General features: G+C 48.3%; 1 protein-coding gene across 10 annotated transcripts in view; it reads right to left on the bottom strand.

Moving 5' to 3' along the window:
• Positions 1 to 16,203, bottom strand: part of CD44 (CD44 molecule (IN blood group)) — an 85,669-nt gene extending 69,466 nt beyond the window's left edge. For 5 of the 10 annotated variants that reach the window (XM_037040500.1, XM_037040498.1, XM_037040499.1 and 2 more), the window contains exon 1: positions 15,958 to 16,202. In XM_037040500.1, the coding sequence (XP_036896395.1) occupies positions 15,958 to 16,024 (67 nt within the window). In that variant the 5' untranslated portion in view covers positions 16,025 to 16,202. Of the gene's footprint in view, positions 1 to 15,957 lie in introns of all 10 variants that reach the window. The other 5 variants (XM_037040503.1, XM_037040502.1, XM_037040496.1 and 2 more) reach the window with 4 other exon arrangements.
• Positions 16,204 to 17,597: the final 1,394 nt, after the last annotated feature.

The raw sequence follows: 17,597 nt of genomic DNA, 5'->3' as shown, positions 1-17,597 counted from the left end.
CAACTCCCAGCTCCAGTAGGTGGGTCCTGACTGGTCTTAGTCAAGCACTGTGGTCAGAGGACCCATAGCCAATGATCAATCGGTTTGGTGTGGGCATTCCATGGAATGTGACCCATTTCTTCCAGTGGGAAATAAAGGGAAGTCAATTCTGAAAAAGAGGTTCTGGAAAAGCTATTCCTCCTTTTTTTAGACAAGATGTTTGGAAATAAACTTTCCTTCTTCCGGTGCTGGATGTTGTTTTCTTTCTTTCATAGGATGCCTGGAAGTGTGGAAGTCAATCTGAGACCACGTAGTGGGCTAACCTGCAGGAAGACACTGGGGGTGGCAGAAAACTGCAAGAAAACGGGGCCTTTGACAAACCGAGTTCCTGGAATTGTCCTGTCTCCACAGTTCTTGTTGCGGAAAGATGTCATTTTGTGAGGGTCATTTGCTCTGTTACTTATGGAGATATTCATCTGGCATGCATTAATACGAGTATACCAAGAAAAATGCGACAGATAATAATTACATGAGGCACGCATCACAGTTTGATGCATAGATGGGTTATAGCTTATGTTCAATCATGACAGCTTTAACTCCATCCCTATCTCTGCTACCCAAGAAAGCACACCTGAGTAAACAGACATGACATCATCATCGGGGAGATAACCTCGAATCTGCTCTCATTTATAAGACCCAGTTGTTTATAACTGGTCATTTGAATTAGCTGGTGCCTGCACTCTACTGATTGATAAATATTGTTATTATTGTCTATGCTTTCATCTGGAAGCATCTTACGTGATGGTTTTTGTTTTCCTGCCACATCTGTCCCACTCTCCTGATAGAGTCCACTCTGGTCATCTCTAAGTAATTACTCCCAACCAGAGAGATAAGAGTGAGGCCCTTGTAACCAAGTGGTTGGACATCCATATCCCAGGGTGCTTGCTGTTCCTCCTGCCTGGACCCAATAGACGTGGCTGCATGACTGCTAGAAGTCACCCCGCACACCACCCCTGCACCCACACACTCCAGCCATCCACGTGCTCAACATAAGACCAAGAAACTTCCAATAACATGGATGAGTTGAGATAGGACCCTAAACAAAGACTGAACACTAAAGATTCCTAAGTAAATTATGAATTTTCCCCCATGGCTTAAAATAACTCTGACATCACATGACACATTGTTCCCCAGCGTTTAGGTTCCTTTGATGCCCCAGCATGTGCTTCTAAAAGTCTGAGTCAGCTTGGAAGTTTCCATAGTTCTCTTCTGACTACTGTCTATTGCAGGACAGACACGATAAGGCAAGTGCTTCCAGAAGTTCGAGAAGCAGAGCTTTCCTTTCTCACTCTCGTACTCAGAAGACCCATGTGTGAGGCGGGCAGAAGAGGCCCCAAGGTGGCTGGGTTTGCTAGGAGTTTTGACCCCACCCACCAGACTGTTCCCAGGTCGTGAGTGCTGGTGGGGTTGAGAAGTCCAAGGAGCAGTCTCTCCCCCTCCCCCTGACTCCACCTCCCCACCGCGGAACTGTGGGGATCTTGCACACATAATTACTGCTATTAATTCTGCAAGTCTGGAGAAGCCTTCGCTGCTCTAGATCAGGTCTCCTGTGATATGCTCCCTCAAGATCCTGTGTGCCTCCTTCCCAGCATGGACCTCAAGTGTAATTAAATAAGAGCATAATGAGTTGTTTACTGTCTGTCTTCCCAGATAGACTGTAAGTTCCATGAGAGCAGAAACCAGGTCGCTGTTGTTTAGTTTTACCCCTAGCGCCTGGCGGAACAGCTGGTACATCTTAGTATTCAGTAAGTATGTGTTGAGTAAACAAATGAATCCTTTGAAAACCATTGATTATTGACCTGACTCACAGAATTGCTGAGAAGGGGTGAGGAAAAGCCAGGCCAATTTATGCCAGACCTTCTGGTTTTAAAATGCTCATTAAGTCAAAAAGGATCCAAACAAAGACCAAACATGGATGTACAAGACACTGAACAGGCTCCACCTGTACTGTTTCCTATTGTGCTACAAAAAGTGTATATTTTTATCTTCCTCTCTTTGTCATCCCAAGTCTTCTTGCCCTGGTCCTCCCATTGTCCTCTTGTTCAGTGCCTTTTCCTCTAACATCTCCAAGGGTGAAAGGCCACTAGACCGAGAGTCAAAAGACTAAGGTTTTGACTCCAGTTGCATGACCTTGGGCAAGTCACTTGCAGTTTTTGAGATGACCCTCCCTACATGTTCAATACAACCAGTAGGCTAGGAAACTGCTAGCACCCTTTTGCATGCCGGCCTGCCATCATCTTTGGCTTTTTGTCCCCAGCCCATGATAACTTGTCACTTAGGGTCTTTTTCCTCTTCTGTCTCTTTGGATCTATACTTGGGTGCTCTTGTAGGGGCCCAGCTCAGCCTACACTCTTCTGAACCCTACCAAAGCATCCGGAAACCCCCCCTCCCTTGCCTCTAGCACTTCCACTGAGCTACCCCAGCAAGGGCATTGTGGCTGAACCTGGCAGGGCACCCTGACCCCCCGCTGGCCCGGCAGAATCTGCATGCTTCAGGAAATGGCAGAACCAACAAGCCCCAGCACATACCAGGTCCTCCTCGATAAGCACTGCCCAGGAGGGGCGGCAGCTCGGAGGAGACTGGTGAGCATTCCAAAGAATACAATTTCAACGATTGGGGTCAACCAGCAACAGGAGACAGAGATAAAGGAGAGAGTTACCTTAGGTAATAATAGGACCTTGTAGTTCTACATCACGTGCTCCTCCCGACCAGCACAAAACACTTTCACACCAACAGGCAAAGGTGGAGAGGTCTAGGGGAGGCAGAGGGATTATTTCCCAGGTGGTTCACAGTGTATTGAAGCATTAGACAGATAAAGCCAGTAGCCCAAGGTCACACAATTAGGCTTTGACGGGTGGGAATTAGAGCAGAGTGTCCTAATCTCACCCGGTGGTTATTTCTCGTCAATTCTTGATGGAGCCTTTTGTCTCTACCTTGGTTCTGTCTTATCTCACCTGCCCAGGTAGTGGGCTTGCTTTTTCCCTTGGGGATGAGTAGTGGGAAACTTGAGCAGCCCACAGTGGGCTGGCCAGTCTGAGTTCAGAATCCAGCTTTCTTGGCTTGGATGCGACCAGAGGGACCCGTGGGGCCAGTCTGTGGAATGCTGCTGCCTGTCTGCTTTTGGGAGGCACAGAAGAGCCCCGAGTGGCAGCTGAGAATGCAGAGGCTCCAGGGCTGATAAAAGTTGTAATTAACGTGCACATACAACCCTTTCATCTTCAAAGGCTTCATTCACATCAGCTCGTAATTCCTCCTATCACCGCTCTGGGTGAGGCATCATTTTTGTCCTCTCAGTTTGCAGATGAAGAGGCTGATGTGGAGAAGGGGCCTTTTGCCAAGAAGTCTGGCCCTTATTCACACAGAGGAGATTCCTGGCTTCCAGCACCCAACTTCAACTGGGGTGATGGAAAAACACAGTGGGAATCAATCATAAGAGAAGGCTCAAGCAACTGCACTTCTCTGGGTAGGAGACTGCATTTAATATTGTTCCAGAAGGAAGCAGAGTCTGCTCAAATCTAGTCAGGATGGCTACTTGACTAGATTTGAGCAGCTAAACTCCCCGAGGTACACATCAAAAATAAACGAGAAGGTCCTGCTGTTCTCTATGATGATCTTCATGTGACACGTGGTGCCACATCCTCTATATGGTGCCGGTGGCAGACATCACTAATGGATCACAGATCTCTCTGTGGCTGAGCCAAAGTTTGGCTTCTTAGCAGAGCCCCCTAGGCAGCCTCTCGTAATCAATGTGCCATATGACATGAGCTGAAATCTATTTGCTGCTGGCGCCGCAGAGCTTGTTTAGGATTCTCCTAACTTACCACTGTCCAACTCGGGCAAAGTTGCCCAAGTTCTATGTCAGCCAGTGTTGGAGCTGGCCTGCTTCTGAACTCTGTGTAGCAGTCTGAAGAGGGTGTCATGAGAACTTCTCTGGGACAGAAGAATTGGATCTTGTAAGACGGAGCCAGTGTTACCTGATCACCTGGAATCTGCCCAACCTCCTCCTTCACTGTTCTTCAATACAGACTCTTATTCAGACAGGCCGAGCCCTCTCCTGACCCCAGGCAAGCCATACTCAATTCCTCCATTTGGAACTTTTCAGCTGTTCCTCTCTCCTCTCTCTGCCCATCTTCTTACCTATACTTATCCTCAAATTCTGCTCCATCCATGACACCGTCTCATACAATTGTTGCTCATGGAAGTATCTGCTTTCCTTTGTCCACTGGTACTTGATGGCATGTGATCTTGGGTGGTTCTTTCATCCATCTAATTCTCCTACTCATTAATCAGATCTACTTCCCTCACTTTTTTCCACAGCACCAATCCCAGAGTACTGTTCAATGAACTGAAGTGGTGAGTTCGTCACCATTTCACAAGTAGGGAACAGGGGCAAACCAGTAAGGGAAGAATTGTCCCGTGACTGAAACAGAGAAACACTACATCTCTGCTGGCTGCGTGCGAGTTCTCACTTCTCCCAGAAGGCTGTGTCTGTGGGGCTGGCTGGAGATACGGACGACTGAACCATATCCAGCAAGCGGAGAGAGCCCTGCGTGGGACATGAGAACTGAACCTTTCTGCTATTTTATTTCAACTTCTGGTCAGCGGAGTTCAGACAGATATGAAATGGTCACACCCCGGATGGACAGCAGTCTGACCAGGGATCCTGAGTGACCGATGGCAGGACGGAACCCCAACATGGGACTTAGCCTCTGACTGGTTTGGGCAAACTTCTAAGTAATGCAGTCTTTATGACTTCCTTATTATTTCTTTTTTTTTTTTCCTGAGCGAGAGTGTCTCTGGTTTCATGGAAAGGAAAGACAGGTCTTAGTGAGAGTCTGGAATGTTCTCAGTAGAAGCAGCAACTTACCATCTCAAAGGTCTGCCTTGCTCAGTGCCCGTGTGTGTGTGTGTGTGTGTGTGTGTGTGTGTGTGTGTGTGTTCTTTTGTTTCATTTGCTTATTTTGATTCCTAAGGCCACCCACAGGACACTAGTGCTCACCCTCTAAGCACTATTTTGGTTCAATATTGTGGTTAATTTGCACCAACATGTTGCAGAGTTCCCCTAAGGGAAGCTCAGGAATCCAAGATACTCCTGGAGCTTTGAAAGTCAAGGACACAGTCTTTTCTTCAGGGGTTGGTTTCTCTGGCCACTTTAAGCAACATTTTGGAAAGTAGAGTTTAAAACAACAGGAATTATCTCTGGATCCTGCAGGTAATCCAAGCACTGGCTTCCCGGACTTTCAGCTGTGTGGCTGAGACTGTGGCTAACCGCTCTGGCCTTAGCTGTTTCATCTGCGGTCGGGAGGGTTCAGTGGGGTCCCCTGAGGAAAGCACCTCATCCCTGGGAGTCATTCTCGCCCACTGGAGTTCAAGGTGAAACTGAGTCGATACGCTTGTTTCTGACATGGATTAATAATTCACTTCTGACATTTGATACAAACCAGGCATCGCCTTTTTTTTTTTGGCACTGCATTACTGTCATGTTATTCTTTCTGCTAAGTTTCGTGAGGGTTAGGTGTTCATTGGTCCACCCAGTGGTAAATTTATAGAACATGAGGCCTGGAAAGGACTTTACAGATCAACGAGAATCCAACCCTCTCATATGACACATGAAAAATTAGAGGCAAATGGGGTGAAAGGATTTGCTCAGCATCACACTGGGAATCGATAACAGAGCGGAACTAAAATACAATGGCCATTTCTATTCCTGAAACACTTTCCATGTGCTAGACACTCAGTTCTGTGTGCTAAACACTGTTCTAGAACTTCACGCGGCCAACTGCCTGACCCCAAGCTGCTCCTAAGTGGCAGGGGACTTGACCTGAGATCTGTCTGGTTTAACTGTCCTTCTACACAGCCACCTTCTAAACCTCCTCATTCCTATTCCTCCACACTCAACATCTGGTGGTCTTTGGTGTGGAGGGTTATTAAACCATTGAGAGAAACAACTTCCCTTTTTTTCCACTTAACACAATAATGAAAAAGCCAACATCTTTCCCCCGAGTGTCACTGAGAACATGATTTTGAAGCTTGGGCCAGACTGGAAGTAAGTGCTGGGACACAGAAACAGACAGGCCTCTAGGAAATTGAGATTTCTGCTCTACTGGACAAAACCTAATAAGCCCTAAACTTCCCCTGCCTTGCTTGACAAGTCAAACCTCAAGAAAGATATTCTCAAATTGGAGACTGCGCAGAGAAAAGCAATTTCAAGGACGTTTGAGGATCACTGCAAGAGGCAGTAGGAAAATTAAAACAAAAAGGTTTTACAGACCAGAATTTTTTAAAGGATGAAAAAGAATTAGACCGTTTCAAATCACCCAAGATAAATGATAAAGTCTTTGCTAGCCGAGTGCAGACATTTCATTCATTCAGCCATCCACCCAAATATTTAGTAAGCACCTACTATGCATGGGAAACTGCGCTGACAGCTGGAGGCTACAGAGATACAGAAATGTATAGAAAGCTTATACGTTCATGGGTGAAAGAGAACAGATTGCCAAAACACAGCATAGAGGCATTCCCTGAACTTCCTTTTAGGGTTTTTATGAAACCTCAAGGAGAAACAACTATGAAACAATAGGGAAAGTACCAGTCACTCAAGGAAGTCTAGAGGGATGCACCTGACTTCTAAGGCTGACATTGGGAGGGCACTAGTTCCATCCCCGAGCATCTACTGCCAAGACAAACTTCTGGGCAAGAGAAGTCAATGGCAGCGTGACTTCCCCCTCCAAACTTCTGTCTGCATCTGCGTGATTAGCACACTTGTGGTCACCCTCGCCTGCCCTTGCAGGGAAGTGGTGGCTCTGGGGCTAATTCTGTCACATCAGCCGGCCTCCTGCAGGCTGTGAGATGAGGCTCAGCTCTGCTGGATCCTGCTTCTTGGATTGCACACACACAGAAATGACAACCACTGTGATGGGCATATAGTCGATGCTCATGCACTTAAGACACTTAGAGTGTGTGAAGACTGGGGCTAGGGACCTGAGCAGAAACAACCTCCTAGGCCAGAGGCAGGACACCAGGTATTGACTGCATGGATGGTAGTTTCTCTAGGGTGTCTCGATTTGCAGAAAAGTGACCACGTATGAAGAAGTTTGATCATCATCACTCCAATACCTTGGCAGGTTCTCTTTAAGAAAGTGATTAGAACACAGGTGGCAAATACAAGGCCCACAGGCTGAATCTGACCCTCCACCTTGTTTTATCCAGCCCGGCACCTTGTTTTTTCAGCACCAAGCTCTCACTTAACAGTTAAGGAGCAGTTACATTTATACAGTCCTAAAATTACATTTGGCCCTTTGAAGGCAACCATGAGGCTGATGTAGCCCCCAGTGAAAATGAGTTTGACACCCCTGGAAGGGAAGAGGCTGACTGGATCCATGACTGGTGTGTGGGTTCTCCTAGAAGGCACTGCAGCCCTGCTCAAGTGCAAAGAGATGCACTGAGATTGAGATGGATGGATAACCTAGGATGAATCTCTGTCTCCAGGCCAAAACCACCTCCCCAAGCAGTGGTCACCTGCCGGGCCAAACAGAAGCCAGGCCGTCTGGTTGGGCTAAGGTCGGTAAAAGGAGCTACAGCACACTTCCAGCAGCAGCTCAACTCCTCGTGTCCAGGTGAGTGTAGCCTGATTCCTGGCAGCCTCCTCTCTGGGTTTCCCTCCCTCCCTCATCAATGCTGAGTGGTAGGAAAAGAAAGCCCGGGCACCCTTACGCTGAGGGCACACATTTTGCTGCTCTTCGGCTCATTTTCCACTTTGTCCAATCAAAAGCCAAAGTCCTAGGTGATGGAGAAATATCAATCAGCAACCTTCTTCTTTCATGCAGGCAACAAGCAATGATGTGATAATGAGCAAACAATTCAACCCACTGTCCCTTTCAGTCCGACATTCTCCACAACTTCCCATCACACAGAAGAGAATAGAACTTCTATCTGGGGAATGGAATGAATGAGCCACTCAGAGGATGAATGGAAAGAAGTTTCCATTACAACTTCCTTTTCATTTTTGAAGTCCCAAGTCCCTCCTCTGACATCGTGTGTAGAAAGGAGGGCAAAACCAGCTCCGGGAACATCGGTACTCTACCCACCCCCCATTCCCAAATGCGGTTCATGAAAACAGCCAGAATGCTACCAGGCACCATCCCTCGAGTTTCCGGGGGTGTCATGCCATCCTGACATACTAAGGGATGCACAGTGATGTAGTCAGTAAGCGTGTGAGCCCAGGAGCCAAGCCGCCTGGGTTGGAATCCCAGCTCCATCGTTTACCAGTCCTGAGCCCTTGGGCAATTAACTTAATTTATCTATACCTCAGTTTTCTTATAAGCAAAAGAGGGATAATAATAGCACTCCTTCCTAAGGTTAACGTATGGATCAAACAAGTTAGTATACAGGCATATCCTAGTATATAGGAATATAAGTTAGCATATAGGGCTACAGTAAACCAGTTAGTATAAGGGAAAAAATCGAGTGATCCTGGCACATGAACACTCTTCAAGTGTTTGCTATTATTACTAATATTACTAATATTGGTGACGGTTTCTCAGAAACATACAACTAGCTGCAAAGGAGCAAGTGCAAAAGATATATGAGCTCTGACTCGGAAGAAAGGTTGGGGGGAAGAAAGATGAACTTTCAGGCACCATCAAAAGTCAGCGGCAATGACACCCCAGAAAATGCCCCACATTACTGTTCTATGTGAATAATCTCTGTCCCCACTGGAGTTTTGCAATTAACCTTTACTCTCAGAAGCTGAAGACTCAAGGAAGATTTTTGAGGCTTGAATTTTGTAAATTACCTCCTTGGTGACTCAGCTCCTTTCCACCCACCTGGGTCCTATCTGCCCACACTTGCACTTGGGAGGGGCACTTGCCTCAGGAGGACACACCCAGACAGGCAGTGCACCCCAAACTTGGGGCATGAGGTCCCGTTCCCCCACAATATCCATCCCCATTCTGTGTTTGACTGCCTGTTTCCAAGTTTCCCTGGGCAGATGGCCCACGGGTAGGCAGGAGTTGCCCCCGTGGTAGGCACCTTCAGACTCAACAAGCTCCGTGCAGAGGAGGCAAGGCTTCATCATTGCCAGTATGGCTCCCCATCTCCCTGGAGACTTGCACCTTAAGTAGCTGCAGGAGACCCACAGAGAATGCAAGAATCCTCCGTGAAGCTCTCCTGCTTCTCTCTCAGCTGCTACCACCTTCCAGAAGCAGGCAAGAGGGCTGGATAGGTGCAGGCCTCTCACGCAAGGAGTCAAACCTCAGGTAAACCAAAATAACCAGACTTCTATGCAGGCGGATGCTGGGCAGTGCTTTATTTTAAGGCTTAAATTTGGGGGTTGGTGTCATCATCCTGCCTGGTTTCCCACTCCATTCTCAGCTCCAGAATCTAGTGACCCTGTCCTTAGACAGACATCCCAGCCACAGCAAGCAGCCACCAAAGCCACAAACAGGAGGGTGAGCTCCCTCTTTGGACAGACCAGACTTGAGCCCTGTGATGGACAGCTGGCCAGCCAAGCGCCATCCTCCAGCCGGCCCTAAGCAAGACTGCCATCACCACAGTTATCAGATAACATAAATGTGTTTGCATCTTAGGTATACAGGTGTACTAGCCAGTATATACAGATAGGTACTTCTATATTTTAGACATTCATTTCAGTTCAACAGTTACTGGTAACAACTGTGGGCCAGCACTGAGATCTAGAACCATGAAAATGAGTGAAATAAAACCCCTGAGGTCAGGGGGCTCCCACAATACTGCAGAAGACTGATAGAGAATATATGGGAGGTTTGAGGGTTTCCCCTTTTGAGGAGGGTAAAAGTCACTAGCACCCCTTGGCTCCCAAAGCTAAAAAGGCCTTCCTGCATAATTTCACTGTGAAGTTTGAGGCTAATTAACTGGGACCTAGGGGAATCAGATACCACACTGTCAGGGATGAGTTACTGGGGTGGCTGCCACCCCGGTATACCAGGGAATCTCAACCGGGGGCAACTGGGGGCAACTTTAACACCAACATCCTCCCTCCTACCAACTTGGCACTGTCTAGAGGCACTTTTTGATGTCACAGTTGGAGTGGAGGGATGCACACAACCAGAATCCAGCATGTGGAAGCCAGAGATGCAGAGTCAGCCATTATCCAGGAAATCCTACACTAGACTGTGAGCTACGCAGAGGCGAAGGCTGCTCCTCCTGACAATGACCTCTCGCGTCCTAACTTCCAGTGCAATGAGCAGGCAGCGCATAAACATTTGTTGAGTATATTGTCTAGTTGATTAATTATTTGAGAGTGAGTAGATTGCCAGCAAGGTAACAGAAATAATGCACACCCCTTTCTCATCCCCTCTTCTTCATATATTCAAATCCTACCTTCAGCCCTGGCTGGGTAGCTCAGTTGATTAGAGCATCGTCCTGATATGCCAAGGTTGCAGACTTGATCCCAGATCAGGGCACATATAAGAATCAATAAATGCATAAATAAGTGGAACAACCAATCTCTCTCTGTCTCTGTCTCTCTCTCTCTCTGTCTGTCTCTTCCTCTCTCTCTAAAATCCATCAATAAACATTTTTTAATATAAAATACTAATAAAAATAAAGAAATAGTTAAATCCTATTTTGTCGGTATTTCCCCCCATCTCCGCCATGGATTCTTCCAGTTCTCCTGGTTGTGCCTCTGCTTAGCATTCTTATTCTCCTTACTCTCTACATTGGCCAGGCTGTCACTCAACTGCGCCACGTCATACATATAGAATCATGAAGTCCTCGAATGCAAGGCCTACATGCCGTACCTTCAGATCACCAGAGCAGTCAACACAGTGTGGGACCCGCAGAAGACACCTTATAAATGCTTAACAGTTGACCGGTCATATCCACATTATATGTGTTAGATGCATACAGACTTACAGCCACACCCCCGGGTGTCTGTCCACTGCTAGCAAGCGGTGGAATTTGGATATGTGGCATTTCCTGGTACTTCGCATATTGGGGTGATCAAGAAATGGAGAACAGAGGAAACAACACTATTTCTCTCCGAAGGAGACAGTTTTTGGAACCAAGCATCAATTTAATCAGCTACTAGACTGATTAAGGAGTTGTGGAGATGGGAATTCATTTACGCAAAAAGTCATAGAAAGTTTTTGACTTCTAATCACACCAAGCCATGCATTTATTTGTAGAAAACTGTATAAATATTTGATCAAAGTACACAGTATGTATCACCTGGTAGAGTATTTGCATGTTGGAACTCCCTCCTCTCCTAGAAAGTCTGGAATGCACAGCCACTGTGTCCATGCCAGGCCAGACCCACAGACACGAACTTCAGAAAGCAGCCCTTCCTGACCCTGGAAGTTGGGCTGGCCTCCTACACCCTTGTTGGCCAGCTTATGGGGTGTACACATTTAAGGCAAATTTCAACTTCCTAAGTGAGAAGTGGGGTTTAAACGAAAGGTAGGAAGCACTAACCTCCCCTGCTGATTCTCAAGAACATTTGTGTGCTTCCCATTTAAGTAGCCACACAAAGGAAATTGAGTCATCAGTTTCTTTCCGTGCAAAACCCCAGAATTTCTCTGAGGCAGAAAAGATCCCCTTTGTAAACTGCGCTTTGTCTGACAGCATCTGCACCTGCTTCACTCATTCTTTACAGAGCCACTTCCCTTTCAGGCTCTGGGTGGAGTCTGCTAAACCAGCGGTGCTGGGGAAACACAACTTCAGCCCCAGCCCCAGCCCCAGCCCCAGCCCCAGCCCCAGCCCCAGCCAGGACTTTCTGCTGTGGAGGCCCAGCTTACCTCCCACCGCCTCCACCCTGTCAGGGGACCCCAGCCTGGAACCACCTGATGTCACAGGCTGATCTTCCATCTCGCTTGGGTAGCCACGTGTGCCTGGAGCTCCAGGCTAGCTTTCAGTTCCAGACCCTTGACTTTTGTAGAGAACTGCGTCATCCTGGGTCCTTAAGACCTTCCCTTACCAAGGCTCATACAACCCACTAAACGCTGGGGGCTTCCAACGAGCACATGTTGAGGGGGCTCTCGGGGTCAATGCACCTAAATGCTTGCGGGTCTATGTGAGAGGTCTGCGGGCAGGGCCTATGCCTCTTTCACACAGAGGGCATTGTCCTAACTTGTCTCTGAGGCAAGGAACAGCCTCTCCCTTATTTCCAAGCCTGCAAATGAGAGCTTGTCTAGAAGGGCAGCCACACTCTGATTGATAATGTTATGGACTTATTTTACTGATAAATAATTAGGTTAGCATTTCTTGACAGCTGTGGCCAAACCTGAAGAGGCCCAGGCCAGGGCAAGAAGAGCCCCACTGGGAAGGCACTCAGGCCGGGCAGCACGTTAGCTGGCCACAGGGATAGAAGGAAGGGTGGGAGACCACACCCAATTTACAAAGTCCGCCAGAGGCAAAGTAATGAATCAAAGCAGCACAGGCTTTGGAGTCAAACATGATGGATGTTAGACAACAGGGGACCCCCAACTCCACCACTTACTAGCTGTGTGTCCTTGGGACAGTCATGCCATCTCCCTGAACCTCAATTTCTTTGCCTAGAAAATAGAGTTAAGGGAGTGCTAAATGTATGTAGACTGTTGTGAAGCATCTGTAGGACAACCTGTGCAAACCCTTTCACTGAATGCCTAGCATAAAGTTGGTACTCGTAAATGCTATTTCCTGGGCACCTAGGACACTACTTTGCACAGGAGCCTATGGTGCAACAGCTGAGTGTCAGGCTTTTAAAACCGGGGTGCTCCTCTCTCCAAGGGATCCAGCAATGGCCCTGGAAGGCCCTGGAAGCCCCAGGACAGTACAGAAACTCTTCATTGAGCATCATCTGTACTTTATGGTAAGATATAGATAGCTCATTATTTTAGATTACACTCAAACTGGGTATATTGTGGAGCAAAATAAAAAACTGTGATGAGTGTTTAAGATGGTATTTAAAGGCATGAAACCCCAGTGGACCATTCCCTGCCCACCCATTGTAAGGGGCAGAGGCGGGGATCACGGCCATTGGTGACAGCGGTATTGCAGAGACTTGAGTATGGAGAGTGTCCTTGTCTAACATTCTGTCAGACAGCGGGGAAGTCATGCCTCTCACCCAGGGTCCGTTTCCTTCTCCAGGGAAAAATAAGGGGTTTTTCTGAATGACCCTCAGGAGTCCCGTCTCTGAGTCTGCGGCAATGAGTCAAGAAATATTTCTCGAATGAATAAAAAAGAGCTGTCATAAACAAAGAATTCCATGCTGCCCAGCATTCCCTTCTCCGTGGTGCAATGTGAAAGAAAACGGAACCTTTTTCTACTGGCTGCCGGCCTCAAATACGCCCACCTGGCGCCCTACCTTTGCAGGAAGTAGATGTCCAATGTAAGTCTGAGGAATAGCTCAATTAATTGATGTGAACTTCTAGCAGTGATAGAGCATCGCTTCCTTGCTCCTCCACCCGGGAAAACAGAGCCAAAGCTCTATATCTTTAATGCTCAGAGTGCGCAGAGAGCACATGCCAGCCCTAAGCCCCAGAGCTCTCAGGTGTACACCTCTTTCTCAACACTAGGGGCGCAATTCCCTAGCAAGACCTTTGGCCCACATTGGACAAGAGGAGGAGATAGACGTGGTGGGGAAAGCTCATCTCACCTGCCCTTCACCCAGGGCCACTTTCCTTCTTCCATGTACGACAACTAGTTCGAGGTATCTGTTCACCAGTTCAGAGTTTCTGGGTCCAGTATTGTTTAACCACTTTTAGCCATTTCTCTACTTTTTGCTTTCTGATAGGGAGATTGGACCGTCTTCTTCCCCAAAGCCTTGCCCCTTTTTAAGTTTCCTCTTCTCTTCCGGAGCCCACCCGCGCCCCACCCCCAGAATAGGCCAACAGCAGTTCCTTTCCTTCCGCCCCTCTTTCTCCTTCTGCTATCTGCCCGCCCCCCACCCCCACCCCCAGCCCAAGCCCACTGGTAAATCATGTCTCTCTCCTTTCCAAGTCTTAATTCCTTCCAAACAACTTTCCAAGCCAGGGTCAGGCAGTTACTGCTACTAGCACTTTTTTGTGCCTCCTCCAAATGACGCTGCCTAAAGGGACCGCAGAAACATGGGGCAGGAGTGAGCCCCCTGCTCCCTGGGGGAGCCTCCCGGGTCAGGACAATGCCACAAATTTGGTGATGGCGTCCTTTAGAAGAATAAGGCAGACAGGTTGGCAGGAGTCGTGAGTCAGAATTCTCAGAGGCAAACCAGAAGAAGTTACCAGGAGGTAACATGAAAATTAACTTCCCTAAAGGCCTCCAGTCTCCAAGGCCAGCTGCCCCCAGGGCTCCCTCTGCACTCAAGTCTCCCTCTTTTCTCCCATTCCAAGTGTCTCCTCCTTTCAAGGGCTCTTTGGATCTCCGGTCTCAGCCTCTACTAAGGCCTTTGGCCCACCACACCCCCCTTCACCGAAATCCTTGTCAATTTTGACCCTGCCATACACACAGCCTAGCCTATTCTGACTGAGAAGAGACCAGTGGGGCTGGGTTTCCACGGGCACCAATCCCCTGGCTGTGCGAACACAAGTAAGTCATTTAATTTCTCTGAGCCTCGGTTTGTTTCCCTGCAGTAAAATAGGGCTAATGCCAGAACACTTCTCAGTGGGCCAGCATGCGGGCAAAGTAACACAACAGACGCAAAGAATTCCACACAGAGCCCAGCACAGCAAACGTGAGCAATAAATGCTTGCTAGTGCTGTCGTTCCTATTATTATTATTATTATTATTTCTATTTCAGGAATCTAAATCAAACAACCCCCACTTATCCTCATCTAAAGTACCCAGGGAGAACGGTGTCTTTGACTTTCCCGGTGCCCCCAGAGCCGGGTTTAATAAATACCTGCTGAGCAAAACTAACCATAGGCTGAGCTGTTTTAATGACCCAGCTGGCACTTCTTAAAAGAAAAATTAATTTTGCTAGTGATAAGCAAATCAGCCATGTAATTATCTGTACATATATAGACAAAGAAAAGGAATACTTGGAGTCCAGCCGCAACAGAATACCTCACATACAGCCACCCCCTCCACAGACAGGAAGGGCACAGACCCTGTGGGGATGGAATCTTGGCAGCATGGCCAGCTCCAAGGCCCCTGGTGCAACCCTGGTGCTTGGGCTCCCGCAATTCCTTCAAGGATTCCAGGCAGGAAATAGTAGCCACGTTACTGCTTGGATTTCCCCTAACTGATTGGCAGAAACAGGAGTTTATGAGGACTGAGCAGCTGGCCCAGTCATTGCCTTTCGGGCTCACACTCCCCGCCCGCTCCACCCCACCCCCCGCCCGCGGCCCCCCCCCCAGCCCCGCCCCACACACCCCGGCTGAGACCTCGTGGAGACCCAGAACCTCCCCGACAGAGCTGGTTCAAGTTCCCACTAGCGCTAAGATAGTCAGTAACTGGAGCCAACTGTAGGATCTTTGAAACCCAGGCTCGGTGGGCAGCCACAGGAAGCCAGGACCCCTTCCTGGAAAGCTCACTGCCACCAGCTATCATACAGGCAACTGCGCCCACCTCTATGGCCACTTTGAAAACAGCCCCTGGCTCTGCCCTGCCCCTGCCCTGCCTCAACCACAGCCCAGCCAGGCTTCAAGCGCCTTTGGGACAGGAGCCTGTTGGTCCAGACACCAGCTACGGGAGCATCCAGGAGTACAGTTACTTTCTGCCTCGGCTTCTGGTGACCTCACCCAAAACGGCGCATCGGCAGTCTGCCGGCAAATTTTCTTCTCTCTGTCTCTTCCTTTCAATAAAACGGTATTTCCATCAACAAACTCTCCGACAGTTTAGCGCAAATCTTAGTCTTCCTTAACCAACCGCTCAGAGCACGCTGTCCCCTGGGTTTCAGTCCACAGGACCGACTCAGCCAGCGTGGCTGCGGATCTGTCCCGACCCCTCCAGCCACTCCCTCCCGCTGCCCCAGAGGGCACTCACCGATCTGCGCCAGGCTCAGCTGCAACAGGCAGAGTCCCCAGGCTGCGCGCCACCCGATCTTGTCCATGGTGTCGGAATGGACGGAGAGAGCAAGCCAGCGGAGCTGGAGGGGCTCGGAGCACTGGGTTGGAAGGACGGGGCGAGGAGGGCGGCCCGAACAACGTGTCGGAGCAGAGGCTGGGGTCCTGCCCGGGCAATGAGAGCGCCTCGGAAGTCAGTTGCAGTTTTTATTCAAGAGCTGACTAAGAGGGAGGGAGGGAGCGAGCAAGCGAGGACACACCCAAGCGAGGGGGCTGTGACTAAGCAGCCGCAGAGGTTTAAAGACGTACTGGCTCTCCTCTGAGCGGCCCCTGTGCTTTCACAGAGTTCTCTTAGGAGAATGTAAATGGCGTTTCCTGGGCGTGCGCCGGGAAGGCAGCGGGGTGCCAGGCAGCAGGGTGCCGGCTGGAAGGGCGGCCTCAACAAAGAGGATGACTGAGTTCTGAAACCTCACCCAGTACATTCTCCCGCAGACTCATCCACCCTGCCAAACATTCTCCCAACCACACATTCATCCGTTTACCCATCTTTCCTTACATCCCTCCAAGGCTACACATCCCTCCACCCATTGATTCCACCTCACATCCTTTCATCTACCCAACCACCTTCCTATACCCATTCACCTCTGCATACATTTTCCCACATTTCTTCATAAACCCACATTTATCTACTTACTATCCTCCATCCGTCCATCTACATACCTGCTCATCAGTGTATCCATCCATCATTCATCCATCACCACTTATCCACTCATCATTATATCCATCCTCTCGTCCACCCACACTTCCATCCATTCTTTCTTGCTCCCATTTATATACCTATTTGTGCAAACCTTAATCCATTTCCCCCCATCTAGCCTACCCAGTAAATCTCGAAAAGGAGATTGTCATATTCTTTAGAGAGGCATTTTGAATTTGAAAAATTACATTTGCATTATCATTTCATATCTACCTCCAATAGGCTGTGATTTGATATTTGAAAATTAACAGGAGTATTTGTTGTTAATGTGGACCACTGAAAGTCAATCTAAACAGACTTCTTGCCTGGTGAGACACACAGAAAATGATAGTAGTTACCAGTGATTGCGGCCAGACCCTGAAAGAGCTGTGGCAGAATTTCTGAGGGAATGTAATTCCCTTTTGATTTTGTTATTTATTGAAAGAAGTTGAAAAATGGAGAGAAAATGTACTCAGTCATTTCTTTTTTTTTTTTTTTAATTCTCACCTGGGGATATGTTTATTGGTCTTAGAGGGAAACATCTGATTGGTTGCCTCCAATATGCACCCTGACCAGGGATTGAACCCACGACATTTTGCTATATAGGACGATGCTCCAACCAACTGAGGCACTGGGCCAGGGCCACTCAGCCATCTTTAATTCAACCATGTAGTGAGTACTCAAAGATGTCAGGAGAAGCAAGATCTGCCCTGTCTTCAGAAGCCTTACATTTTGGTAGGGAACTAGACTCCTGAGCAGGCTGTTATCATACAATATGTGTGTACAGAGTGCTATCGATCCTAGAAAAAAGAATTGTGCCTTTTCCTGGGGAACATCAAGGCGCTCTTCACAGTGGAAGTAATACTGGAACCAGGTTCTGAAGG

This window comes from Sturnira hondurensis, unplaced genomic scaffold, assembly GCF_014824575.4.
Source record: "Sturnira hondurensis isolate 20B ecotype Veracruz unplaced genomic scaffold, ASM1482457v3 Scaffold0002638, whole genome shotgun sequence".
Lineage (NCBI taxonomy): Eukaryota > Metazoa > Chordata > Mammalia > Chiroptera > Phyllostomidae > Sturnira > Sturnira hondurensis.
Note: the sequence above shows the minus strand (reverse complement) of the source record. Positions and strands in the feature narration are given on the sequence as shown.